Raw genomic sequence first — 27,849 nt, 5'->3', positions numbered from 1 at the left:
AAAAAGTCTTGTTTTGGCTTCATCATTAATCAGTTCTGTTCCCTTGATTCTATACCCATGTGCTTTTTAGCGGCATTAGGTTTCTCTGAGGGCTTTCATGTTTTATAGTGTATATTTCGAAAAGTATGCTTAAAAGTATTGTTTAAAAGAGTCTCTTTGTCAATATGTGTCACTGCACACTGTGACAAGGAACATAAGCTCTGGAATTATATTCCTCTTACGCTATCTTTATTAAGTACTGTATTACGGCTAAATTGTGCCATCTAACACGTTTCCTTTCAAAATGCCATAAGAGCTGAAATATGTAGGTACTGAAACTGAGATGATATCAAACTTCCCGTAGCTAGTCTTGGGCACCTGACCTGCACAGTTTCCCACAGGGGAAAAGTAAGCTCCATTTCTTTAAATTTCCAACGAGAAGGGACATGTGTCTCCTTGCATTGAGTTACATTATATCACATCATGTGACACAAAGTGACCCGATGCAACATGACAGGAGAGGTAAAGAACCAGTTTTTTGTTTGTTTGTTTGTTTTACTACTGCAGTGGACTAATTACACTACCGATGCGATGAAATGGAGATCAAATTATTTTGTGCATGCCCTAAATACATGTGCTATTGCACAACATATAGATATGCTTACTACATGTTGTTTAATGCACTGAGAAGAGGTTTTTTAAACAGCCAGTAGAGTGTCCTTGTTGGACAACATGCCTATTCTTAGATGAATAGTTGACAGCAGCATTCTCCTGCCCTAAATCAGATCAATTTCCCTTTGAAGTCAGCCTTTTTTTTTTTCTTTTTTCAGGATCAGATCCAGTCATGTTAACATAGTAATATTTTATTTTCTGTTTGATTTATTGTCTGGTGAGGTTCATAGACTTAATGTAAATAGGTCTTAATCATCTGTGTTTTTCTGTTTATGGGTGTGTATGCATACACACACAGCCATGGCAAGACTGGAATTGAAACCTTCCCCTTCAAAGGGCCCAAGACCCTACACCTTGAGGGAAAGAAGGAGCTTTGTTTTTCAGTATACAGCCTCTGGGAAAATTAAAAAAAAAAAAAAGAAAAAAATTCTTTGTATTTCAGAGACCGGTACTAGTAATTTATATTTGTTACTTTAGGACAGTACTGAATATGCATAAACTTTAGAAACAGTTGTGCCTTTCTTTTCATGATTATTGACTATCTGAGCTGCCACGTATTCTGACAGTTACAGCAAAAAGTTGTATTTAAGAGTATAGCCAAAACCCAAATAAAGCAAAAAATGTGTTATCCTTTCAAATCTCTGAATCTTTCCCCAGTTTTGGAATAAAATATGAAAGATTGTGAAATACTCTATCCCATTTTCCCTTACTTCCCTCCACACCCCCAGAGCTCTGCAAGAAAGATTGTTTTCCTGGATATTTCATCCATGGCCAGAGCTGGAAGTACCGCAGCTGTGATGAGTGAATCTGTTCTCATGACATCTCTAGCCCCGAGGCAGGTAGAAAACCCAGACAAGCATCCAAACTTTTGTGTGTTTATTTGGACCAAACCTGGGTTTTGGACCAACTGAGCTTCACATCAGCAGTTCTGTCATCCTTAAGAGCTCATTCTTCTTGATTGTGGTCCTGAAGTCAGACTCTTGCTTTATAACCTCATTACACACAAAAAAACAATGTTTAAAAATTAAAGTGCCAGGTGCCAACTCTTTTCAGTAGTTGGCTACTTCAACTTTGAGCTTTCCATTTTTTATCAGCAAATGATAAACTGAAAATTCACTGTTCCCAGTTTAGATCTTTCTCAAAATTAAAGTGTAAATCTAAAGTGGCCACCTGTAAGCACTAAAACCTGAAGACATTTGGACACAAATTAAGCAAATTGTTTAAAAAACTGCAAATTGGTTGCATCAGGTTTTAAGAATAACTTTGCAGTTTTCCAAAATTTGTGTTTTAACATTTTCAGGCCCAATTTTCTTTCTTTTTTTTTTTTTTTTTTTTGGGGGGGGGGTGTGTGTGTGTGTGTGCTGTTTTTTCTTTTTCTTTTTTTTTTTTTTTTTTTTTAATCAAGAAATTGAAGAGCTGGGAAAAAAAATAACATGACTGTAGATAAACTGTTGCAGAAGAACAAGGAGAAAACCACCACGCAAATCTCAAAAGCCTGGGAAAGTCTGGGTCAATGGGGTGGTGATTGTGAAAATCACAGAGCAAGTAGGGAGCTGAGGGATTTGGAGGCAGGTGGGCTGGAAGAAATGGGGTGGGAAAGGTGAATTTGCTGCAGCTGAGTGGAGCTATGGACCCTGGCTGGAGGAAGGGTTGTGCTCCTGGTCTGCAGTGTTGGTGCTTTGTTGGCAACCTGAGAAAAACCTTCTCATCTGTTCTGTGGTTTAGCTGAAATCTTTGCAATTCGCCTCCAGGTAGGTGTGGACTTTTACATATGGTGGTTTGTAGAATATCTTCAATTGCACTGAATTTGGCTGAAATACTTAATCTTTTAGTCTTTTGGATTATATAATTTTTATAATGATATAAACAAGAGAGATATCCTAGTATACTCTGAGAACATTGTGTGCCCATGCACCACCAATTCCTTAAAAACTCCCATCATTTTCCAAGAATCTCTTCTTTTTTTTTTTTTTTTTTTTTTTTTTTAATTCATGTGAAGACTTTCATGGTTTTATGGCAGATGAGCCTGATTACATGAAAGTTTACCTTTAAAATACTTCCAATTTATCACACAGTTTCTTTACCTAGAAAATCCCAGTGCAGCCACTGCTAATGTTTGATAAGATTTGTACCTGGTAGATTCTAAATTACATTAATGCATAAAGCTGGCGATGCCAGGCTCCCTATTGTTACAGTTATTAAAGCTGTAACTGAAATGGTATCTTTCATATTGATCTTCAGCTAGCAGCTCTTATCCAGAAGCTTTGTTTCACATTAAAGACACTAATGATTGTCTCCACAAAATTAGTAGCTTAATAGTTAGAAAAAGTTAAATGGAAAAAAGAAAAAAAACTTTGATAGCCACCTTTGATAGCTCTTCATTCCAACATCTCTTGTAGCCACAAAGTGCAAGCCAAGCATTAATAGACCTTTTAATAAAATGACTTAAAAGAAATCAATAGGATATCTCACAAAGCCTAATTTCCAGCAAGTTATATTATTTAAATGTTTGTATTCCTTCTGAACATTTCATGTCCTCCCATAGCTACCTGAGTTTTTCCTGGAATTTCTCAGGGTATCTTCCCATGGTTTTCACTTTTTATTTTCAGGGGTCTGATTTTAGTTTTTTACCTTTTTTTTTTAAAAAAAAAAGAACAGAGAATATATAAGGTCTGTTAGCTCTGTACTCTTCCAAGTCTGGCAAAATTTCCTGTAGACATGAAGACAACAGCAAAGAAGCTATTTGTGGAGCAGAGGGGGAAGTCTGGTTAGATATATACTAAGAGCCTTTTTGAGTAGTCACAGGTACTCTGGTTCCTTCATGGAATATAGGAAATCTTTTCTCTTTCCTTACCTTCAGGGGAAAATGATATATCCTACCAGCACAGCTCTCTAGCTGCAATTGTGAAAAATGCATCTGTAAGACAGGAAGCTTTGTCTTAGGCTGGAGTTTGTAGGTGAAGAGAATATTATTGCACTTGTGTTTTTTTTGTGTGGTTTTTTTTTTTTTTTTTTTTTTTTTTTTTTTTTTTTTCCTGGGACTTTTGGTAGGTTTTCTGTTAGTTTTCAGTTTGTTTGTTTGATTTGGCTTAGGGTGAGGAGCAGCTGTTGGATTTCTTTTTGTATTTAAATAGATTTTTGTTTTTTTTTTCCATTTTTGGCTATGGCAGACAGAATGAAACATAGGTGTTTTCTATGAGATCATCTAGTGTAAGCAGAGAAATACACATGAAATTTTTAAGTTCTCTGAGCTCATTTATTGTGCGTGATATGTGACGTATCTATTTAAAGACTGATATCAAAGGGGGGAGAGCTTTTCTTTTTTTTTTGATGACCATCAGCAAACACACAAATACCAGGTCATATTTATTATTTTACATAAACAGAGGTATGGTATGCTGGCAAGGTAGAATATAAGATATTGAATCCATTTGCACTACTATAAACTAGTTCAAGAAAGACAATACTCTATGTGTTTATCAGGGAAAAGCCATCCTACAGTAAGCTTTAGTCAATCCACAGTAAAGATTAAGTCAAGTAATTAATGCATTAAAAGTTCATATAGTAAATCATGAGGGTGCAAAGAAAGAGAGAAGGGAAAAAAGAATCATGTTGAGGAAAAAAATGCCCAGAAAACAAAGACAGAGTAGAGTAAACCATATAGCGATCCACAGCTACAAAATATTTCCCTCTTGTCTCAATATCACATGGGATTCAGGCCTTATTTCTGCTGAATTTTTCCCAGGCTCCAGTGGAAGAGCCTGGATTAAGCTAATGCAGGACATGTTTTGGCCGCTTATTATTTATTATGATTTTAGTTCCAGGTTTCAAAAACAATTAGGGAAACTGCTTAATAGGAAAATGACTCTAATTACTTGTTAATTGAGGTTATCTGCTTCACATTATTCAAAACGTAAATTGTGTTGACACTTGTACCCAGATATGATTACTTAATAAACAGACTGCAAATGCATCATGAATGCACGCACCCCCAAAAAAGAGGCATTTATTTTTCAACTCTGGCTTGCTCATCTGAAAGATGCTAAAAATATATGTGTCATTTGCATTAAGCTCAGTTATAGCATGTTAGTTCAAAAATATAAAGTACATGCTTCATATAGTAAAAAGATGAAGTACTGAAATTTAGAAGTGAAAGGGTTTATTAAGCTTACATATATGTTCAGGTAAGGTTTATACACAATAAGGAAACACGGTCGTATGAAGTATAGTGTTAGCTCATGAATAAATAATTTAGTTGATAAATTAAGTATTTGGAGCCAAATAAAACACCAATGTTAATATTTGTCATATTAATATTTACTCTTGTGTTTGATTTTGGGTACCTACAAAAAGGAATGTTATTTTTTGGAAAATAAACTCATTTGGGGATGAAAGAGACAGGTTTCTGAACAAGATTATATTTTCTAGACCGAAATAATTCTATAGTTATAGAATAAAACCAAAGTATCATGTTTTCCTTATGTATCAATGTGCCCTGAGACCTCCAGTTTTTTTAAAAAATATAGAATCCTTATTTTTTAAAAAGTCTTAGACCATGAATTAGATTTCATAGTAGCTGAATGTCTGATCACATCTAAGACCATGATTCTAGATGATGGAAATCTGTGTATTTGCGAGCCACACCCACGCGGGTAACATCGAACATTTTTAAAATACTGGGGTTTGTTTTTAAAATACTGGGGTTTGGTTTTTTGTGTTTAATTGATTGGTTTTGTTTTGTTTTGTTTTGTTTTTTTTTTTTTAATGTATATTGCAATATTGCAAACATCGTAATTTCCTTATAAAAACAAAAATGTTTATTACAGAAAAAAATAAAAAGAGATAAAAGGAAACATGTTTTGTTCTAAAGATGTAACTAGTGAACCTGTTGAGAAGAGAGGGATTATACATGTGTTTCACCTTGAAATATCCCTGTTTGAAATGAAATGCAGGCCCCGGTTCAGGCAGAGAAGCCTTGATTTCAAACACAGACTCCATTTCTGTCTTAGACTTGAGACTATCATTTGCTGAGGTATTTTTGGAAATGTGAACCTCCACAAGCCACGGTGGTCAGGCAAGGAAAAGGGGAAGATAGGAGAATGGTGGGGAGTGGTAAAAAGATAATGCTTCAGGTAAAATGGGGCTGTTTGCACAATTCATGGGATTATTTTTTCCTTAATATGTAAGCATAACTCTTCCACTTTGAATTTTTTTGACTTGTATTTTCCTTAGCTGAATATCTTTTTAAGACATTTTCTACACAAATACTATTACTCTCTTCTACTTCAGATTTTGCCAAGAAATGAGAGAAAGTTGCAAAGCCCACAAGGATGGAAGTTTTAGAGCTGTGTTTGTGCCCATTAACTTTCTCTTCTATGATATTTTCCCATTTTCACTCTGTTTGACATTGAGCCTGAGCTTTGTTCCTGACTTGTAGCCTATGGCAGTGGAACAGGGAGATGAGACATCACGGAGATGTAGAGCACACATAAAAAGAGAAGATGTGTAAAAACTGAAATGACATGGCAGCTGAAGCAGCTTGTTGCTCAGCTTGGTTGCATGTTTGAGTGGAGAAAGCGAGGTAAATTGTGATATGTAAGAGAATAACACTCGACAGGGTGTATGGTTGTAAGGTATATGGATGCTCAATCATGTGGTGAGGCAGAAGGCTAAAGGACAAGAGCCTTTGGTATCCGCACAGTCTGTAGATATCCATACGACCTACAAAACAGAGGGTGTTAGGCTCAGAAAAATATCACTTACAAAGCATATGTAAGCAATTTTCAGAAAAATCCATCTCTACCATTTGACTACCTCTTAATCTTTCAGTAATTATAAAAAGAATAAAGTTTAGGGAAAAAATTCACTATCACACACTTCTGTGTGCTTTTGCACCATAAATAGATGAATTCTCACTGTAGTATATATGCAAACAACCATTTCCACTTCCCACTGGTTATACTTAAGCACCTATTAGAGTTACATGTGCCTTTATGCTAATTTTTTTGAACATTTACAACAACTGTTATATCTGTGTCTGAATGGGTTTATGTAATAGATCTGATGATCTTCACATCTGGAGTAGGATTTTTTTAGGTCAGTCTCCATTTACAGCATTTTGGATATTTGAGCTTGAAAGAGAATGGCCCTTTGTATGCTGACATTAGAACATTTTAAGATGTTTATTCAGAGCATTGTTTAAATTTTGGTTCTTCTAGACCCACGGAGAAAGTAGTTTACAAATTAGTTTCTATGGCAATGTGTAATAAATTACTGAAGGAACTATAATTTAGGAGGATTTATCTTCCATTGTGTTCCACTTTAACACACACACATGCTTAAACCTGCAAGAAAATATAAGCAGATATTTTAAAAATCAGCATGATGTGATATGCCAGCTTGCCTTTGCCTTTCTGATTGTAAGTGCACCTGTATAAATGAGACATATTATCCTATTTTTGATTTGGCGACTTTCCTTCCAGATAAAGAGATGATTATATAAAATGTAGTGCACTCCAAAACCAACTTCATTACTTTAGCATGTGGAAACTGTAGTTTCCGGGTAGTTTTTTGTATAAGACATCATGCTGCACATTCACCATTTTATAAATCGATAGCCACTGAATCTAGGTAGTGACAAACTGAGATATATTGACTAATTGACTGTTTTTTGTAATGACACCCATTATAGAGATAGACAGGTCTTTTACAGAGTGAAAAGCAGTCAAAGGCCGACCAACATATAAAATATTCTCTGTAATAAATTTCACCCCAGATATTGTGTTGCTGAAGGGAATCCTGGAAGAACTGCAATGTTGGACCAGATTGATGCTTTTACTATGTCCTGGAGTTTTCCAAATTCCTTAAATTCTGAACTATGTGCACAAGAATAATTTCAAGAATCTTGTTTTATCTCTAATTTTAAGAGTTTAATGATGTGATGTTACAGGCATATAGTTAAGATGACGCAACTGTTAATAGTGATGCAGGAAAACCAGAAACAGTCAATAAATATTTGTGGGGTTTGGGGTTTGCATTTTTTGTTTGGTTGGGTTTTTTTTGTGTGTTATCTTGTCAGTGTGATTTGCTTACAGGAAACTGATGATGAACTTTCCATACTATCAATGACTAAAAACATGTTGAATGGCATCTACTAGTGATAATTAGCAAAATTTTAGGAAACTTAAATAAATGTCATGCTAGAGCCTTTAAGAGTTTTCTGAGGTGGTCGATGTCTGTTGATTTCAATCATAAATAAATATTGGGTTGTCATGGAAACTACAAAAATTTCAAAAAGGGCAATCATTATGCCAATACACAAAAAGGGAAAATGGCATGACTCAGAAAATTTTATAGGCAGATTAACAGAGTATTGGGTCAACTAATGGAAAAATTATTGTAGGGTTTAATTTAAAAAAAGAAAGAAGTTAGGAATATCATTGATGTCAATCATCATAACTGAAAAAAAAAAAAAATTTAAAGAAACTCAAAGAAATGGCATCATTATTTGATGCAAGACTTGTTGAAAAAGGCAGCCATATTTGTGAAGTGTAGTGAAAGTTTTTAAATCCTTCGACTTAATAGTATGTGACATTCTGATTAAATATTAGCTATGTGCTGTATCAGTGAAGCACACGTTAAATGGATTAAGAACTGATTAATTTATACATTTTAGAAAGTAGTCTCTGGGGAATCATCATCAACTGGGTGAATTTTTAAAGTTGTTCTCCAGGGACTAGTACTAAGCTTGACACTAATCGTTCTTTTTATCCATGATATGGAAATAAACAGAAGAGTTCTAATAACATTTTAAAATAAAGTGAAGATTGATAGAGTGGCAAATGGGGCTGGGTAAAGGCACTTGTGGAGAGTGACCTGGATTGCTTAATGGCTGACAGTGCATTTTTAATTTACCCAAATATATGTCTATATGGGAAACACAGGCCATGCTGTTCTCAAAACTAAGAAATTTATTCTGAGATTTTACTGCAAAATGTAGCCTTTAATGGTTGTTCTGGTGTCAAAAAGTTTGTGCTGACCCTTGTGAGTGATAAGAAAGGAGATGGCAAATGTTCACGTCTGTCAATGGCACTGATGTAGAGGAAACTAGAATAGTGATGCTAAAAGAATGAAGATTATGCAAGAAGTGTCAAGAAAAAAGTAAGAATGAGAGGTTAGAAAAATTGTCTTGCCAATGAAGGACCTACAGACCTCAGCATATTTAAATTATCAGAAATAAATTGAAAAGGGGAATTGATTTCCTACATACCTACATTAAGGGACAACGCTGTGAACCAAACAGTTCTTTAAAGTAGCAGAAAAAGGCAATACAAGATGAAACGTCTGGAAGTTGGAAGCCCCCCAAAATAAAATGAGAGATACAGTACATTTTGCAAAGACTAGTGGGAAACTATCAAGAGAATTGGTAAATTCATCATTTTTTCATGCCTTCAAATAAGAAATGGATCTCTTCCAGGGCGATATCAAACAGAAATTTCCTAGGCTAAGTCCAGCATAGTTTGGATAAAATATTTATATAAACATTTCTATAAACAGTGCCATCTTGATTCCTCATCCATGTCAAGGGGTGGAGAAGCAAAGAGATACAGTGGCAGGTGCTATTTGAAAGCCTTCATTGGACTGGGGACAAAAGAGGAAAAAAACAGCACATACATGATAAATCAAAGCCTTTTTCCCCTCAATATGTGATGTGTATTTGCGACTTTGCTGACAATGTGCTATATCTGTATGTGCAGCATGGTATATATGCACTGAAATATATATACTCAAAGTTCTGTTTTCATGTATCACCAAAGCTTCTAATAACATTTGGCTCAGTTGTTTTCCTGAGGTGCTGTTTGTTTCTTTTTTTTTTTTTTTTTAATAAGGTCAGTGACTTCTCTGGCAGTGTACCTGGAGTAAGTACTGCCTTTATATGCTGCCCACATTTTGGATGTCAGTGGATGATTCTTTTTTTGTTTTGTGGAGGGTTTTCTATTATATGTAAGGTAGGTGACTTCTCTATCAGAACAGAATGAGGAAAATCAAATCAAGGGCAATTTCCAGTCTGTCTAGACGCTTCAGAAGTTTCAAACAGGATAATTCCATTTCTCCTTTTCTTTAGCTGCGCTATTAATGTTATATGGCTTGCTGTCAGTGTAATGCCACAAGAGTAAAACCAGGAGATTCCATGTGCTTGGATTAGAAATATGCACTTCCCTCTCCTACATGTTTTCTTCAGCACACGGACCAATTTGTGTATTGATCACAAAAGGGAGTGTCATATTATTTTAAATGTTTCTTTGTCTATATAGGGTAAATAATTAAATAATACTTAAGCAGTATGGACAGTAGCATTTTGCAATTGTGGTTCTTACTTTTGCCAAGATACAAATGGATGACACTCTTTTTTTTTTTTTTTTTTTTTTTTTTTTTCTTTTTGACTTGTGTGACAAAGAATAAAATTTTGGTATTTAAAAAAAATCCAAACAAACCCTAACCTTTGCATTATAGTACTTTTATTGTGTCAGCAGGTTTTGGTACTAAGATATTAAATTTGTGTGATATGAAGGCAAATTGCAAGTGGAGAATCCCAGAGCTGGGTAACTGTATTAGCAATCACTGCTGTCCTACCTGGTTAGCTGCAAGGTTGTGATTAAATATAAAACTGAGAAATCTCAAAGGAAGAATGAAGAAAAGTTAAGCTTTTAAATATTTTTATTCTTTTCCTAGCTGAATACTGTGATGTCAAATAGTATAGGAAGGAGTTGTCTTCTTAATAGGTGATTTTGCAAAGGTCAATCTGCTTAAAAAGCTATTTGAAGTAGGTCAGTTATTATTTTGATTACTCTATTTCTTTCATGCTAATGTTTATAATGGCACCTGGGAAAAATTGTTTGAAAACTTTACTTCATTCTTTTTCTGCTGTGTATGCGCTTTGGGCCTCTGGACAATGTTAATAAGCAATACTATTTTTTTTCAAGAAATTACAGGTTGTGATGATATGAGAGACCAATATGAGCCAACAGGGCTGGAAAAAAATGAAACATTCACAAGCTTACTCAGGTTATTAGAGCAAAGGGAAGGGGGAGCAGGTGGCAAGTTAGTTGGCCATCTAGATATTATCAATCTGACAGGTATCCAAGTGGTTCTGTATGGCAGTCTTTAATTTTGATCTCTGAATAGTTTTTAAAAAGATTTAGCTATGGGGTTTTCAGCCATGACCTGTGTTAGAAGATATTCCTTCCAATCACATTAAAAATGTACCTTGTGAAAATTCCTGTACTGATAAAACCAGAGGACTTTCCTTTGTAAAAGCCAATGTTTTACCTCTGCATTGCCTGGAATCAGCAACCTAAAAGTTAGAAAGGAGGTAGTCTTAGTGTTTTTTTTTCTGTTCAGATGAAAAAAGTTGAACTAAGCTTGGAAGTCAGAACAAAATAGTTTTCATTCAGATTCTTTGATTTTTGTCACTGGATGTTCATAGCTACTTTTTTGGCTTGTGCGCTTTATAAATCTAATTTCATTCTGGAGCCAGGACTTTTTCGGCACTGCTCCTGTGAAACTTGGACACAACAATTTGACAATATGTCCAGACCAAAACAGATCAAGTAGTCACACATGACTGATTCGGTGGAGCATGCTCAAAGACAAGACTGATGTCTCTGTGCGGCAAACAATTCTCTAGGGCAGGGACAGCTCGCTCAAATCCAGTCACCCCAGAGTAAACACTAAGTTAGACACAGCTTAAATGTGCCTTCGAGCACAGGCTTCCACTGCTGACTAGATGAGAGCCCCGAGCCAGGCTGCAGATCCAGCCATGCCATAGCTTTTATATCTCTTTTCAGCCTGCTAGATTCCGTAATTGTTAGAGCAGTATTGGGGTGCACTCAGCAAGGGGATGGGGAAGAAAAAACAGAAAAACACTTGTTAGAATAATTTTGTAAGCATGTTTCATGGGTATTTGCAACTCATTATATTAATTTTCTGTTTGTAAGTGTGATAGTTTGTTCGCCAGAATGTTGGCAGAAAGGAGGAGTCCTGGAAGACTCCGTTGTAAATATTCTCTGCTGCAAAGACGACTTCAATTTTTCCTCCCTCCTTCTTTTAAAAGTTTTGGTCATCTAATCAAGGGGCAGAAATTATAGCATGTAACTTTTTTAATGACTCCCGTACAGTGTATGAAGGACAGCTAATGAACTATGAATGGTCTGTAAAAATACCATGGGATTTATGTGCACATGTAAAGTTATTCAGATAATTTCAATTCAAATGTTAATAAAACATATTCTTTTGGAATATTTAGCAAAAATATTATTTTTTAAGTATCTTATTATTTAAACTAATAAAATTATTTTTATGTGGTTTTGCTCTAAATCAAACTATATTTGGGAAGAAAATAATATTTTCATTTTAACATTGCTTCTTTGTCCTGAAATATATGTAATAATGTTAGCTTTTGGACTTAAAAAAACAAACAAACAAACAAAAAAAAACCCAAACAAACAAAAAAACCCCCAAAACAACACAGAGAAGCTTTTATTCTCCATTAATTTTTATAAAAAAGAATCCCTTGTTACCAGGTAAGGTTTTCTCAGTTATTATTTCAAAGGGCAGTGGCACAGATTAAAATGGATCTTTGTTAAAATAACTTTTTTGATATCTGCCTTTACTGGTGCCATTGTTTAGCATGGAATATTTTCAGTACGGTATATAGGTAATGTGCATTGAAGGTAAACAATTTTAGGCAGGGGTCTGGATTTGGTTCACACTGGTTTCAGTATGATCTGCCTTTGATTTTTATACACTATGGCCACCGAGGGATGCACAGTGCCCAAGGTAGTTTTGAGCTAAGTTGAGTACCAGAAGCACAGTGGCCTGGGAAGCAGGATAAACCAGGCTGTGCTCTGGTTCATGTGGCCATGGCTAGGCTGCTCTGATACTCGAGCCAGCTTGTTTCAGGTTAGCCCGGATATCCCTCCACTGCTATTAACAATGTAGAGCATATTCTTACACAAGAATCCTTGCAAATTTTTTGTATTGTTCCATTTTTATTTTTTTTTTTTCCCCCCAGTGTATAACCCCCCTCCCTTTGTATTTCTGGCACATATATGTCCACAGGTGTTATTAAGTGTAGGGTAGCATGTGGTGTCCATGCTTCAGTGCTATCGCTGAGGAAGGACTTCCTACAGGAAAAAAATGATCACTTTCAGTATTTTGCAGGCTGCCCATCTAAGCCCATCATTGCCTGGCATCTACACACTAAGGGCAAGGATCCAGCGAACTTGTGAGTGGGCACCATGCCATCTGAACAGATGGGCATGGAAGTAGGCAGCCAGTAGACCATGTATGTGCATCAACTGTGGGTGTTGAGGGCAAGATTCCCAGTGGAGAATGTCCAAACAGCTGTCTGGCCTGAGCCAACATGCCTACGACCAAGCAAAAGTGCCATCCCTAAATCCTGCTGAGTTGGATTAACCTTCAAAAATAAAAATTGCTTCTGCAGTAGCATAAGGTGAGTTTTTGGCTTGTTTAAATCCGAAAGAAAGAATTAGGTAAGCAGTATAAAGAGATGTGCTAACGTGGAGTCCACTAGAGAGGACTGAGCATTTGACTAGGAATATTAATAATATTTTATATGAGGGTATTTATATGGTGTACAGTAACTGATGACTTGCAGGAGTGTGACATCAATGTTAATTACGATCCTTCTGTAAAGACAGACCTTTCAGGAGAGACTGAGATTTTGAATGCATATTGATTATTGTTTGTGTTGGATGTGATTTTTCTAAAGGCTGTTCTTTCGGATTTTTTTTCACATTTACTTACTAAGTTTTAGTGATTTGTGTTTTGTTTTTTTGTTTTTTTTTTTTTTTTTTTTTGTTTTTTTGTTTTTTTTTTTTTTTTTCTGCTTGCCCCTTACCCAAAGAATACCATTCTTTCTGGGGTGTAATTTCAGGTCAGAGTTGCTGACACAGTTTCCTGCCATAGTTGAATTCTCACATTTATTGTCTTTATTTTTCTAAGATCCAAAGAGAACATGAAAAGATGATCTATCGTTACTCTCTGTCTATATTAACTTTGATTTTTACCTTTTATAGACATAGTATCAAAGAACACATTTTTGCAGATGTAGATGTCAGAGGCGAAGAAGAGTGAAATAACAATGTCTACTGCATTTTTGTTCCTACTGTTTTTACTCTGTATTTCCTGTATCATTGGTACACTACTCACCTGCAATTTTACCAAAGCACCTGCAGTAGTTAAGATTAATATATTCTAATATCATGGTGAACCAAAAGTAGCAACTGCATGATGAATAGAAAAATCTGAATAGAAAACTTATGGATGTATGTTATTTTATAATACACCTTTTTACGCATGGCTAGATGAATACTGTCACTGTGTGCACAGTGCTGTATTTTGTTATATATTACAGGCTGTAACAGAAAAGGCTAGTACAAATACTTAAGAAGTTTCACTTTAAATGTTCTTTTCTTGAATCAAAGAGTATTGTATTTAATACAATTAAAGCATATTGAAGCTTTGAGACCAGGTTCCGGTTTGATTTCTAGTTGGAAATCCTGAGGATTAGAGGCCACGCAGCTGTTGGTCCCTTTGTGATAGTTGGATCCCCAGGTACCTGAATCCAAGCGACTCGCAGTCAAATTTAGAGCAGCCTTAGGATTTCTTGAACTCATATGCATGGTAAGAACCTTTTGTAGCTGTCTACTCTTCTACATATGGTTTTGGCAGGTCTCCTACTTCTGAAAAGGATAAAAATGAAGCCAACTACATCAGCTGGGACTCCCTCAAAGCAAGGATCAATTGGACAAATTTCAAAGTCCATTTGAGTAGCTAGAGAGGAACAAAAGGGCTCCCACTCTAGGGAAAATCTGCTCTTGGGAAGCAGCAAGCCATTAATGGAGAAAAGTACCTAGTGCTTGATGTAGGCTTATACTTGGAGTTAAAATATTAGCCCAAATCGGATACCCTGAATTTGGATCACCCCTCTAACATTTTTTGGAACAAAGTGACATAGTTTCAAACAGACAATGTTTTATAATCAGACTCATGATTATTTATTCGCTGATCACAGAGAATCAGTTCATCTTAACACGGGTTGAAATTTAAACTAGGATCTGAATAATTATTTTGCTCTTATTTCATGAATGAAGCAGCTGAATAAATTGAGATACTCCCCCAGTAAAAGCACCGTGGTGCTTGTCTACAGCAAGTTCTGAAGGCAGGGAGCACGCCCACATGATTAAATTGCCTTGATGTCAAATACTTACCTTCACAGTCTTCAAATACGAAGGAGTACCCTCGCGCTGTGGGAAAGGTCTATAGGATTCTGATTTATAAGGGAGCAAGAGGTCAAGGGAAGCAAAACCATTATCATTATTTTCACAGGCTCTGGAGATCTGAACTGAGTATAGAGGGCAGTGTGCTCAAAGGGAGACATGCAGGGGGAATGCAACACAATCCTGCTTGCTTTCTTTTTTCCCCCCACTGATTTCAGTCTGCAGATTCTGCTGAGAGTATGTCATATGTAACAAACTCAAGCTTGTAAGGACTGTGAAGTGGTTTTCTTATTAAATGATGCATAGAGAAATTGTCTGGTCTGTAGCCAGTGCACAAATGTTCCATCCATGCAAGTTCCTATTCCTGAGCAAAGCGTTTGATCACCTGTGTAGTAATGAGTTTTTGGAGGTCTGGGGATGGAGAAGGAGAAGAAAATGAAGGCTGGTGAGGGCAGGTGAATTCAGAATATTGTTGTACCTCTCTCCCTGCAAGCTTTAAAAAGAAAAAAAAAATAGCAGAGAGCATTAATGTCATGTTATACTGCCTTGTAGTCTCTATTAAATTTTCTTCTGAATAAATTTCTTCGGGACAAGCAAGGAGGAAAATAAAACCCCAAAATATGTGATTCTAACATAACCCTCTGCAGGATGGCATTAGGAGGGCTCCAGAGGAAGACAGGGGCACCAGTGGCCGTGGCTGTGGGAAAGGAGCCTGGTGGGACACAGGAGCTTTCTCTGGGGCTGAAAGGGGACTTTTGCTGAGCTATTGCACAGCTCTAGTGCACAGAGAGCATCCGCTGCAGTGGGTCAGGGGAGAAAGGGATTGTTCCCACTGTTTCTTGACAGCCTCCCTTTCTTGAGGAAGGACCAAAAGCTGCTGAGATGACAAAGGAGCATCTCTGAGTGGGCAGCCCCATGGGATTTTCTCAGTGCCTTTCGGCAGAAAAGAAACCATAGCAGAGCTGTTCCAATTAACTTCTGTAGATAATGACGGACTTGCCATACTGCCCAAGACTGGATATTTGAAACAAAACAAATCACTTTGAGCGTGGAAGTGAGTGAAATGTTACAGGATTTTCCTTTCTCTTGCCATTGCTTAGGTGTCCTTCAAGGGATGGGGCCATTAAGGAATGCCACAATACATTTTTGTTAAGTTTCTCTGTCTAAGTAATTATGAGTTGCCACTGCAGTATGGGAGTGACTGGGAACAAAATGACCACAAACGTCACTAAATCAGGTATCACCCTTCCTTCTCTGTTGAGAGAATGGTCTTCACAAGAGTTTATGTGGCTAGTTTGTACTTTTATTGCAAACTTTCAAGCTGCCACCAGTAACTTCGATCTTATAAAGAATGGAGTGTTCTGGCCTTGATCCAGGAAAACACTTAAGCACATTGTAGAGTGCTTTGCTGGATCAGGTCCAGAGCAGAGCAACATGTAGTAGTAGAGGTTCAACAGTAGGGGCTTTCTCTATTTTTTTGGGTGCTTATGAATGAATCTCCACATACATGATTGCAGTGTGGGTAGTATGAAACAGAACAATAGTTAGATCCCTAAAAAGAAAGGTTAAAGCATGAACAGCATGACAATTTTTTTTTGGTAAAAACCTAATAAAACCTCCATGAGAACATTCTCCTTGATGAAGCAGTACAGTGATTGATGGAGAAAACAGCAGGTAGATGTCATCCCAGAGTTTCTCATCCAAAGCAGAGCTCTACTGTACCAGGTGCTGCTTGTTTGAACAAACTCTGGTTTTCCCAGGTTACTTGTAGGTGACGTTTGTGGGTAAATAACCTGTGCCAAATGACTTATTTGATAATCTTGGAAAATACTTAAAAATGTCTTACAATTATCTTAATTATTTAGGGACACACGTGAATTCAGAATGTTGTTTCAGGAAATAATTATTTGTCTGTACTTTGCACTAAAGCAGCCTGTCTGGGCCTTTTGAGAAATGCTAGGTGGTTTTGTTAGGTTTGGTTGAAATCAAAAAGAAGTATGCTGCTTCTCATTGACTAGATGAATTAGGTCAGAAATATGCTTGTGATGGGAAATAAAATCCAAATCAGTCCTCCGAGTCTCTATTTAAATCCATGCCGTGCTATTTGAAGAGAGTAGAAATGAGTTAGTTGTGATGGATTCCCACAAAAAGAGGGAGAATTTAAAGAACAAATGGGAACATAAAGAAATGAAATTAAACATCAGGTTATTGTATTTTACTTCATCAGTGTTAAAACAGCAGTTGTCAGGTGGCTGTCCCTTCACTCCAGGATACCAGGCATATGTAATGGAGGCTTTGCCTTTGTAGAAAGGATGATGACGGATTAGTGCTTAGATGCTGAAATAACTCTGGTAGGAGATGGATACCCTTTTAGCTAAGGGAAAGGGGGGGCCTGCTGAGGCTGAATTTAACAAAACCAGACTTGCCCACAGACTTGCAAGCGCTCGCAGAGTGGATTTTTAATGCTGCAGGTGACATTGTTGCTGACTGAAGAATGTTCATCAAATCAGAAAACTGCTGATAAGCTGCCTTTCCCAAAAAGGGATCTCATGAACTTCTGTAAATCTCTGCCTTTCATCATACCCTGGGAGGTGAGGTAGAGGACTTGTGACAGATAATATTTAGGTTTTTCTTCTATTTGTTAGGGTAATTGAATGGAGCTATAGAGACAAAAAAATAAATCTCAAAACATCTCCTTTATGGTCTATTAAAAACTGAATGAAAAAATGAAAATAATTGAGCCCACACTTCCCCTTGAATATTTTGATACACCACTGAAAAACTGTGAGTATATTGGAACATGAGTATGTTGACTGCTGTCACCCAGGTTCCACTAAGAGCATTCTAACATTGATCTGAATATATCATAAAGAATGTGATATAACCAAGTCATTTAGCAGTATTTGCAAAATATATCTAAGACCAAATTCGTATAAGGCCTGCTGGATTTTTATAAAATCAGTCTTAAAGAATATATTGCCTCTCTTGTTGCTCAGTTTTTCAAACTGTTTTGATTTTTTTTTTTTTTAATTTTTATTTCTAAACCAAAAGACTGGTATAAATAAGTAAGAACTTTGTTGAAGTTTACATTAATTCCATTTGTAAGCCAAATATTTGGGGTGTTTTTCCAGAAGAGCTTGATTTTGGCTTACATAGCTGTGGATTTTCATTGTATTTTTGTAACTAGATTCAGACTTTGGAACTTCAGGACTTTCTTGTATGAGATTGCTCATTGCTGGGTTATGAAGTAATGTAATTTCTTCTATTTTTGCCCTATGAGAGAAATACCTTTTTAGCAAAAATATCCCGTTAAATAATCAGGTGAGAGGTCTAGTCTTTCTCCCTGTACATACGCAGTTTATCTTAACACTTCCGCTTTGCATACAGGGAAAAGGTTCTTAAAGTACATAATATCATGCATAACTAGAATTTTTTTTTTTTTTAAAGCCTTTAATATTTCCTGGAAATCTTATTATTGTCTTTTTATTACACTACCACTAATAATTTGTTAGTACTACAAAAATAGTACTTTTTACTATCTTTTTTCTTCATTTGGTTGTGGATGGATTTAATGCCTCTGATACATTCTTTTTAGCATGTATCAAATGTGAGCATTGCTTTTGCTAATGCTCTGATCACTGAACCAAAGACCAGACCGAAATCTCTGATCGGTGTTGTACACTTCACAAAGTTGCATATAGGGCCCCCAACAGACGTGTATGATTCCTGGAGAGAGTAGTATGAATGTTAAAAAAGATACTGTGGAGTAGTGGTATATCTTACTATTTAATTTGGATGAGTGAAGAATATATTTTAGAAAGCATTGCTGGGCAATATGCTCTGTTGTCTGTCAAGGAATAATTAGAATGGGGGATATGGGTAAGAAAGACTTTCTATAATCTAGACCTGAATAGTTTAGTTATATGTCTTGAGCACTATTGAACCTTCAGAGTTGTTGAACAGTAAAGATAAAGAAAAAGATAAATTGAATTAATTTATTTTGAATTTATATACATGCCTCTGCCTGCATTAATATTAAGTTCCATCCAAAATCTAAATAAAAAGACTGTAATCTTAAAAGTTCTCTCAATAGCATCAGCAAATCATTCTTGTTTACCCTACACGCTAATAAAACAGGAACATGACACTCCCGAAAACAAGATTGCAAAATACAGAAAATGTGGTCTGACATTTTTTTTCTCCCCAAAGGAGGGACTGCCACTAACTAAAGTATTTCTTATGAAAGCTCGATTGCTTAAGATGCAGAATATTAAGAGAGAAAAACACTTTAGGACACAGCCATGTCACCAGCTGTTACTCACCCTTAATGAAATTGTTAAGTGATATTCTTCATAAATAGGTCAGAGAAACTTTTGAATTGTGAAGAATGTTTTATCTCATTCTTTGAAATGTTTGTATTAAATTTAGAACTGGTAATTCATTAAGCTCATTAGCTCTGACTAGGAGAGTAGAGCGGTATCTAGGATATAGATTTCAAGGCTTAAAAATGTTAGTGCTTACAAATAAACATGAAAGCAATGTGTGGAGAAAAAATATGGGATCATAATATGTTTAACTGTTTTTTGAGCGTGGCCCTCTGGATTAATTAAGAACATTTTCTATATTCAGACACTTCAATATAAACAGAATACATTATGACTTTTGGTTAACTCTGTTTTAATAGGGAAAAAGAGAATGCATTATGATGAATATAGTAGAAACTGGTTGAGACTATATTTTGTTGTTTACTTTTTGGCTTCAATTAAAAGGGGAGATAATCACTGAATTTTACAGGATCCCAAGTCTAAATTATATTATTGATTGACATTGAATTTAAGCAGTAAAGGTTTTATATACATATATATGCACACACATTTGGATGACCTGTTCTTTGTTGCAGATTTGTAAGGAAAAAATATGTTATTGAGCTCTGCCAAACACTTGATTTGTGATGAAGCTTTTATTTAGTCTTAATAATTTCTGGTATAATGTAATAACTTTCCACAGTTAAGTCACAGATGGTTATACTGGCTTCCTCCTAGAAAAGAGGGAGCTGGAGGAAATCAAGGACTCAGTACTTGGGAACAATTGAGGAATCAAGAGTCCGGTATTGATGTATCCTTGCAGACATGGAGATTTTAGAAATAGCCTTTAAGGCAGTTTAAACATACCTTATCTATTATGTGCTCATTCCCAACTATTTTCTAGTTTCTTTATTGACTTGTTTTGTGGCCTTAAGGTCACACTTCTGTAAAATGGGTTTAAGAGCACCTAACCAGTTAAGCAAATCTTGAGATTCCTGATGGAAAAGCCATAATTTAAAATGATTGTTTTCAGTTGGTTAGATTTGAGGTAAATTTGCCAATGTGACATCACGAAGAAACACATTTATACTGGAGACGTTTAGAGTTTAATAGCTGTACATTTCAAATACGCAGCGTTCAGAGGATTACCAGTTTCCACAGAAAAGCAGTGCTGAAAGAAACCAGGTTTCCAAAACTCCATCCAATGCATGCTGTGCATTCCCAGTAATTAAATTTGTTGGTCCATCTTTACCTGCATGTATTTGAATTCTCTTTGAATTTAAATCCTTGAATTATTATTTTTTTAGGTAAATCGTCATAGAAGAAATCATTCCCAGCATAACTTAATGCTTGCAGACATCATTAGTACACAGGACCACACGGTAAGCAATTGCTCTATAGCACTGATAAATCACTCTTCTTATTTTAAATGTTTATAATGTAAATGTTACACACGCTTTACTAAAGAATAAGTACATAAGGCTTTGGATGCCTCAAGATGTTAAGGGATTTGAGGTACTTTGATTAATCAATAAAAAGAATAATTTTAGAAGGTACAGAGCAATTTATAGAGCTTGACTTTGCTGTTAATTCAATTGTGCTAGACTGATGTTTCATCAGTATTAATACTCGGTATAAAGGAATGCGACCATGTCTTTGTACTGTCTTTGCCCATATTAAGGTGTTTTTAATATTAATATCTATTTTTATAAGTAAAAGTGCTCATGAAATTTAATATAATTTTCCCTGACATTAAAAGAATCTAGAGGGAAGGAGAAGCACATAGGTTTTTCTATCAAAAGAAAATGAATATACAAATATAAGTTCATCAAAGAAATGTTGGTATTAGTGGTACTTTTACCTACACAAACTTTTCAGGATTAGGTTCAGAAGCTTTGAATTCTTTGAACTAAGAAAATTATAGAACCTATATGTGATAGTGATAATTACTTTTCCTTATAGTTACTAATACTTTTAGCTCATGACAGTCTTTTTTTTTTTTTTTTATGATTTAGAAACACAAATATTTATATATATGTACTCTGATCTTTAATATTCTTTTAAAAATTAAATAATAATAGAATAAAAAAAAAAAAAAAACACAAACAAAACCCCACACAATAATTCAGTTTTCTGTTTTCTATGTTAATTCTTCAGGGCATTTGGGGTCATTTTTTTCAACCTTCCATATGCTGAAAAGGTGCAGGAAGGGCAGCAGTCTAACAACAAATGATGATATTTATTGAGACAGAAAGACAGAACATATCATTAGGCTTTATTTGGTATTTTTGTAAAACTAATATCATCCATTTGCAGAAGTATTGTAAACTGATCTTGAGCTGCCTTGGAAGTATTTTTTTGAGAACAAGTAGAACAGAAAAGGGAATATTAACAAATGGTAAGCAAGAGAAATATAGCACCCCGAACAGAGGTTATAAAAATATTGGGGTCATCCTAGAAAACTTTTTATTTATCTTTGTGATAAAGTTGTTTTGTAATTCCATAAATGCCCTTTATACTAATTACAGAGAAAACAGTGTACATTGTCAAGTAATGAAGACCACCTGTACTAATTCAATTAAAGCAATACATAAGAGTTACTTTGCTTAGCACTGAGAGGTCTCATACCAACTGAAGTTCTTGTATTTTTGAACTGTTTAATTTTGAGCTGTTTAATTAAAATCAAATGGCGGATTTGAGCTATGTAATTTAAATCAGGATATTTATATGCCCAGCATTTGTCACTGGATTTTATATCCTAGTTTAAGCCAATTATAAGGAAAATACAACTGAGCATTTTCATCTGGAAACACATTAATTTTTTAACTTCCCAAAACGTGAGAATAGAGGTGATTCAGATCTGATGTTGAAAATCACATTTGCCTTTAGTTTTGGATTGGTTAAAATAATAGTTTGGGAAGGGTTGTTGGTAAACTTTGAGTGCATGAGCTTTTGGGTCTGGTTCAGAGAAGCAATCAGCAGCTTGAATGTTTAGCCAATGCTCCTCCCAATTTCTGTTTCCAGATGGGTAGAAATATTAAAAATAATTACCTTTCTCATAAGTTATTTGGCATCTCTGGCCCTAGCCAAGCACCAGAAGCTTTATGTTACAAGAATTAAGGGTTAGAAGGGGAAGAAAAATATTGAAAGATGTAAAGTAAGTTTGATTAAAAAAAAAAAAAAAAAGTAAGTAGGTAGAGATTGGGATTAAGTCTTATTTTAGCTGTAATAAATCATCCATCCATTACTAGATAAATAGTGACATGACTGTGCATGACAATCCCTATATACTTTATCTCTGGGTTTTCTATGGCAATCATAAGCATGACAGGAATTTGCATGAGATAAGTAAAAATTATAGAAAATGCACACACTAATCCACATGTACCCATCTGAGAATGTCACTGAAATCATTGTCCACAGACCTACAGACCTTTTCATAGGTACAGACACGTATGTACACAGTATCTATTTCATTATATGCTGTATACAAGCAACAGACAAAATCTAAGGAAACAGTTAAACATACCACACTGTTAATATCTTGATATTTTCTATAATCAAAATAACAGATACGTTTGATTTGAAAATCCTTATGTTGCATGTTAAAGCATGTTTTATTGTTATTTAATGACTTTGCAGACAGCAAAATTCTATTGAAATTGTTACAAAATTTCCTTGTGACATAATTTACTATAAAGACCTCATGGAGTTTCTAATATCCGAGTCAGTCACTGACTCAGTAGTGTTTGAAAGAGAAAACAAACACACGAGGAATCACAGTTTTGCTTCTGTTCCCATTATCAACACGGTTGGGACATCCTTAGCTAATAAGACATGATGAGATGGCAAGTCAATGGGTTTGGCTGAAGACCTGTCATCTTGTTTTGTTTGGTTTTTAATTTTTAAATATAAATTTACATAGCCAGAAACAACCCCTATCCCAAATCATGTGTTACAGCTGTACAAGGGATTTTTCAGCAGATCACAGGTCACAAAGGGTCTGCAAAGGCCTTTGGCTTAAAGAGACTGTTCAGTGGTGTGGAGCAGCACAAATCGAGAGAAATGCAAACAAAAGAGCAGGCCTAGGAATTGCTTCTAATATGCCAGAACTGAAGCACAACGTTGGTACCCTACAACCAGACATCACAGACTGGTGCATACTGGCACAGTCCTTGCCCTGTTCTGGTGCCACAGAAAGGGGACCGGGTTTCAGTAACAGCAAGGGCAGGGTATGGGATCTACAAAGGTGATGTCAGGTTGCTAATATCACACATTGCTCGGTATAGGTAATAGCTAAAGGCTTTGCCTTTTTGGGTTATTTTGGAAAACGCACAACACAGCTGTGTTTTCCTTTGTTATAGTTCCCATTTCAACTTGTATGTCAAGAATTGAAAGAACTGCCCAATCTGGTTTTCTGCACCATACTATGAGATCATTTAGTTCATCTGGAAACTTGAAGACAAGTTCTCCCTGCACACGGATGCGCACAGCCCACTGAAGTGTGACTTTTTAAGGGCTGTGAGGGGTGAGTGCCTCCATACCAGAGCTCATCCGAAAGGCAGCACCACTTAAAATCATGATGTGTTCTAGCATCTCGCATGAGCCTTCTTTTGGTGCTGACTCAAAGCAAAATGTGGCATGTATGAAAGCAGTGTAACTTTTCCTGTTGTACAGACATTTAATGTTTCTCTGACATTGGTTATCCCTAAACATGACTACCTTTAGAAGGTAAGAAGCAATAAGTTTTTACAGAAGTATGGTATGTCCCTCATAGCTATCAATGAAATATGGACTTCTGCGACACAATATATGAAATGATACCTTGACATAATTTACTTACAATATATTTTCAATTAATTGATTTTTTGCTTATAGTTAGAAACTTTGCTTGCATTAAAATAAGTTTCTTCTAACTTAACAAATATTTTATTTTTTTTTAAAGATGAATTCTGTGTACTAAGTGACTTTAAACTTTGTTTGGAAATTTTCAAAAGAACTGACTGTATCAGAAAAAATATGCGACTAAACTGAGAATTAATGTCAAAATTCCCCCCCACTAGATTAGCTAGATGCAGACTCTTATGTGTGTACTTAGTGGATTTGTTTGTCTGAATTAATAACATGGTTATGACATGTTTTTTTCCCTTTCTTGTAGGTAGTGGAGAAAGAAGGTTATCTTCTAAAAGCTAAAATAGCAGATGGTGGCAAGAAATTAAGGTATTATATATGAATACTACAGAACTTTTTCGTTGCAAAATTCAGAGTCGATGAATGTTTACCTATATATAGCTACAATTGTTGCTAATTGCTATTGTTTCAGTATTAAGCCAATGCATGATTACAGTCCCAGAAACCAAGTGACAGCAGTCAATGGGCTCATTGCTTGTAATGAGCATGTGTCAATATTAGCCTCTATATTATATATATTATACACATTTTAAGGATCACCTTAAGGCACTAGGCAAACCAGTAACATATTTTCCAGTGGACAGATTTTTGGTGCTGTGTGCTTGAAGGGTCAAGGATGGGATGTAGGAACCACCCATGTGGTGACGCCACAGGGATGCCAAGACAAGATTATCAAAAGTGGTCAGCACTTACTCACTTAGCACTGTTTATGTTGAAAGTAATGTGAATATTAATGCTGCCTTTTATGGAAGGGTTTGGTATGGTTTCCTGTGTTTAGGTGCCTGTGAAGTAGTAGCAGTGATGTGACCGACACTGTATGTTACCAATGAGAATGAGACAATAATGTGAAATATTACATTTTCTGCCTCAAGAAAGGAGCCTAGTAATAAGTTCTCATGCCTGTATAGTGCTAAACAATAAATGCTGGTTGAAAAGGGAGTCTGGAGGTCACCTAGCCCAACGTCTCACTTGAAGCAAGGACATAGTCCACACTTGGCCAAGCTTGCTGCAGCTGGGTGCCGTCAGAAAATGGTGTAACTTGCATTTTGGGAAAAGGCACTGAAACCAGTACTGCTCTATCCGCCACTTTGGACACTGGCAGAAGCTCCTGCAGAGTGTGTGCGTGAAGGTGCTCAGACGAGGAGGGAGTTTTACCTTCCCAGTGCACGGGGGCCCCTTAGCACAGAGCATCTCTGTGGCTCGGCATTGCGTGCCGGCTCGGCGTGGGCACAGGGAGGAAGCAGCGTAGCTCGGCCACTTGTATTTTTAAACAGCCCTGAACAATATCGTATTTTTAAATAGCCTCAGAGATTGCGAGCAGGGCTGAAGCTATAACGTGCTGCCATCAGGTGTCCGTTTGACAGAATGCAAATGCGTCTGCAACGCTCGGGGTGCCTTTTGCAGCCCCCACGAGTCGGGTCGCACCCTACTGTTTCTTTCACTTCCTCAATGTCTCCCTCTTTATTTTTTTTTCTCCATTAACATGTCGTAAAAAATGCAGTCCTATTTTCTTCAGATGTACTAATCTCCTTCACAGAGAGTTTCTTTCACTGTTGCCTCTTGTTGGCCATATTTTAGGGATGATCGTTAGATCATGCTGGGTGAAATCCTGCCCACTCTGAAGTGAATGCAAGTTCCTCTGATAATGCCAGTGGCGTTAGGGCTTCATCTGTAATATTGGTTATGCTCCTTAAGCTGACAGCTGAAACATATTGAATAGGAAAGTCATTAATAGAAAAACTGCCTGTTATGCCTGATGTGTGGTTTGATGAGATATCGAGTGCAGCAGAGCTTTGAGATGGATCTGGAAGTGAGCATCATGAAGAAGACAGACAGGCTTTTAAATTCAACAAAGCCAGGTTTTGCTAGAATAAAAAATGGGTGTGTTTGAGTTAGGAGTACCTAAATAGAAAAAACTCAAAGAGACTAGGAAAGACTAAAGAGAGGAAAAAGGGTTTCTAACAGCTCCTCCCTGGGCCCTCCATGTCCTTACAGTCATCTCCCTCCTTTTTAATGCACTGCAGTATACACGTGAAACAGCCTGAGTGCCACGCGCCTTTTCAGGTTTCTTCTAAAATGTTCAGATTTGGGATTTACATTCACATAAAACATAGTTGGGTAAATGAGTATTTTTTGTAAATATCAGAGGTCGTGACCCCCAAATTGGAAAGTCAAACTTGAGATGTTGATCTTAAAATTGTTTTCTATCGGATCCATTTGTTTATGATTATGTGGTGGTTTGAAGCATTACATTAGATGTAATATAATAGCATTTTCTTCTGAGTTGATTATTATGTTCTTCTGCATCAGGGGACACTATTTCATATATCTGTGTATTTTGAATCCTCCCTGGTCCCAGAAGTTTGGCAGGTCTCAAGGGCTGTATTGTGAACTCCTGATGTTTAATGGTTACTTAAGCCTCTTTCAGATATCGTCATTATTTTCCTTGTTCTCCCATAAATTTTTAATTTCAGGAAAGGAGAAAGTATTTAGAACCTTTCAAAATAGACCTTTTGCTGAGCTCTGTATAGTCAGATTGAATTTACATTCAATCCTTCTTGGTTCTAATTTAAGTATTAGTTACCAGAAGGACACCAGCTACTTTGGAGTCCTCTAAGTATATGTGAACTTCAAGCATGTGTGAATAATCCCACTGTTTTCTTGTGGTTAAGGGACCATGGTGGAAAAGGAACATAGTTAGGCTTCAGAACATGAATAAGGAGAAAGAAGGCTTTCAAACTTTGTTAGGTCACGTTCAGGTATAATGCTTGGTGAAATTCCTTCAATATTGGTGGAAGTGCATTCCCGATAGTGACTTTAGACCATTTTTGCTTCTGACATGAAATAATTAAAAACCAAGTCTACAAATGGAGCACCTCTTACCTCCTGATTGCAAGGCTTACTCAATTTTTTCTTTTTCTTTTATTTTATTTTTAAGGAAAAACTGGTCCACATCTTGGATTGTTCTCACTGCTCGGAAAATGGAATTCTACAAAGAATCCAAGCAGCCGGCGCTGGCCAACCTGGTAGGCAATCAACCATCCAATATATTCAGCTTCCTTGCAACTGTTATTTCAGTATAAAAAGCTTGGTGTTTACATAAGACAAATTCAGACTGAGCTGGCAACCTTCAAAGGTTTGAGAGCAGCTGAAGGAAAATGCCTTGATAAAGTTTTAATCAGATACAGTGTATGAGAAGAAATAGGACTTAGCATGTCCTTTATTAAGAGGTACATTTTGAGAATAATTGCAAAATAAGACAAATGGTGAGTGACTATCCAGTAATGTGAAGGTAACACTTTAAATTAAGGTGCCATTTATAAATGCTTTATTCTTATTTATGAAAATGATCACTAAATGCAGCTACTTCCTCAAATAATGTATTATAAAGTATGTTATAAAATGCATTAGTAATAAATGCGTAACAGATGATGCGATGAGAATCTGTTGCAAAGGATATTGTGAGACGTAAATTGTATTAAACCATGTATGTGCATCTTTAATACATGAATTTAAGTTGTTATCTACCATCCTATAAAGTGGCTTATACATTAATAAATAATAATAAATTATTTATAAATGGCACCTTTAATATAGGGTGTTACCAAAGCAGAAAACATTATAAGTTAGCAAAGTGATTTTTTATCGTAGTATAAATGTGACATCTACCATATCCTGCT

At 36.0% G+C, this 27,849-nt stretch overlaps 1 protein-coding gene across 6 annotated transcripts in view; it reads left to right on the top strand.

Annotated features, from left to right (window-relative positions):
• ARHGAP15 (Rho GTPase activating protein 15) overlaps nt 1-27,849 on the top strand; it is a 332,260-nt gene that overhangs the window by 30,122 nt on the left and 274,289 nt on the right. For all 6 annotated transcript variants that reach the window (XM_032997444.2, XM_032997445.2, XM_032997440.2 and 3 more), the window contains 3 exons: nt 20,566-20,640; nt 24,417-24,478; nt 27,108-27,195. In XM_032997444.2, the coding sequence (XP_032853335.2) occupies nt 20,566-20,640; nt 24,417-24,478; nt 27,108-27,195 (225 nt within the window). The remainder of the gene's footprint in view (nt 1-20,565; nt 20,641-24,416; nt 24,479-27,107; nt 27,196-27,849) is intronic.

Source organism: Tyto alba, unplaced genomic scaffold, assembly GCF_018691265.1.
Source record: "Tyto alba isolate M040663 unplaced genomic scaffold, T.alba_DEE_v4.0 Super-Scaffold_7, whole genome shotgun sequence".
NCBI lineage: Eukaryota > Metazoa > Chordata > Aves > Strigiformes > Tytonidae > Tyto > Tyto alba.
Note: the sequence above shows the minus strand (reverse complement) of the source record. Positions and strands in the feature narration are given on the sequence as shown.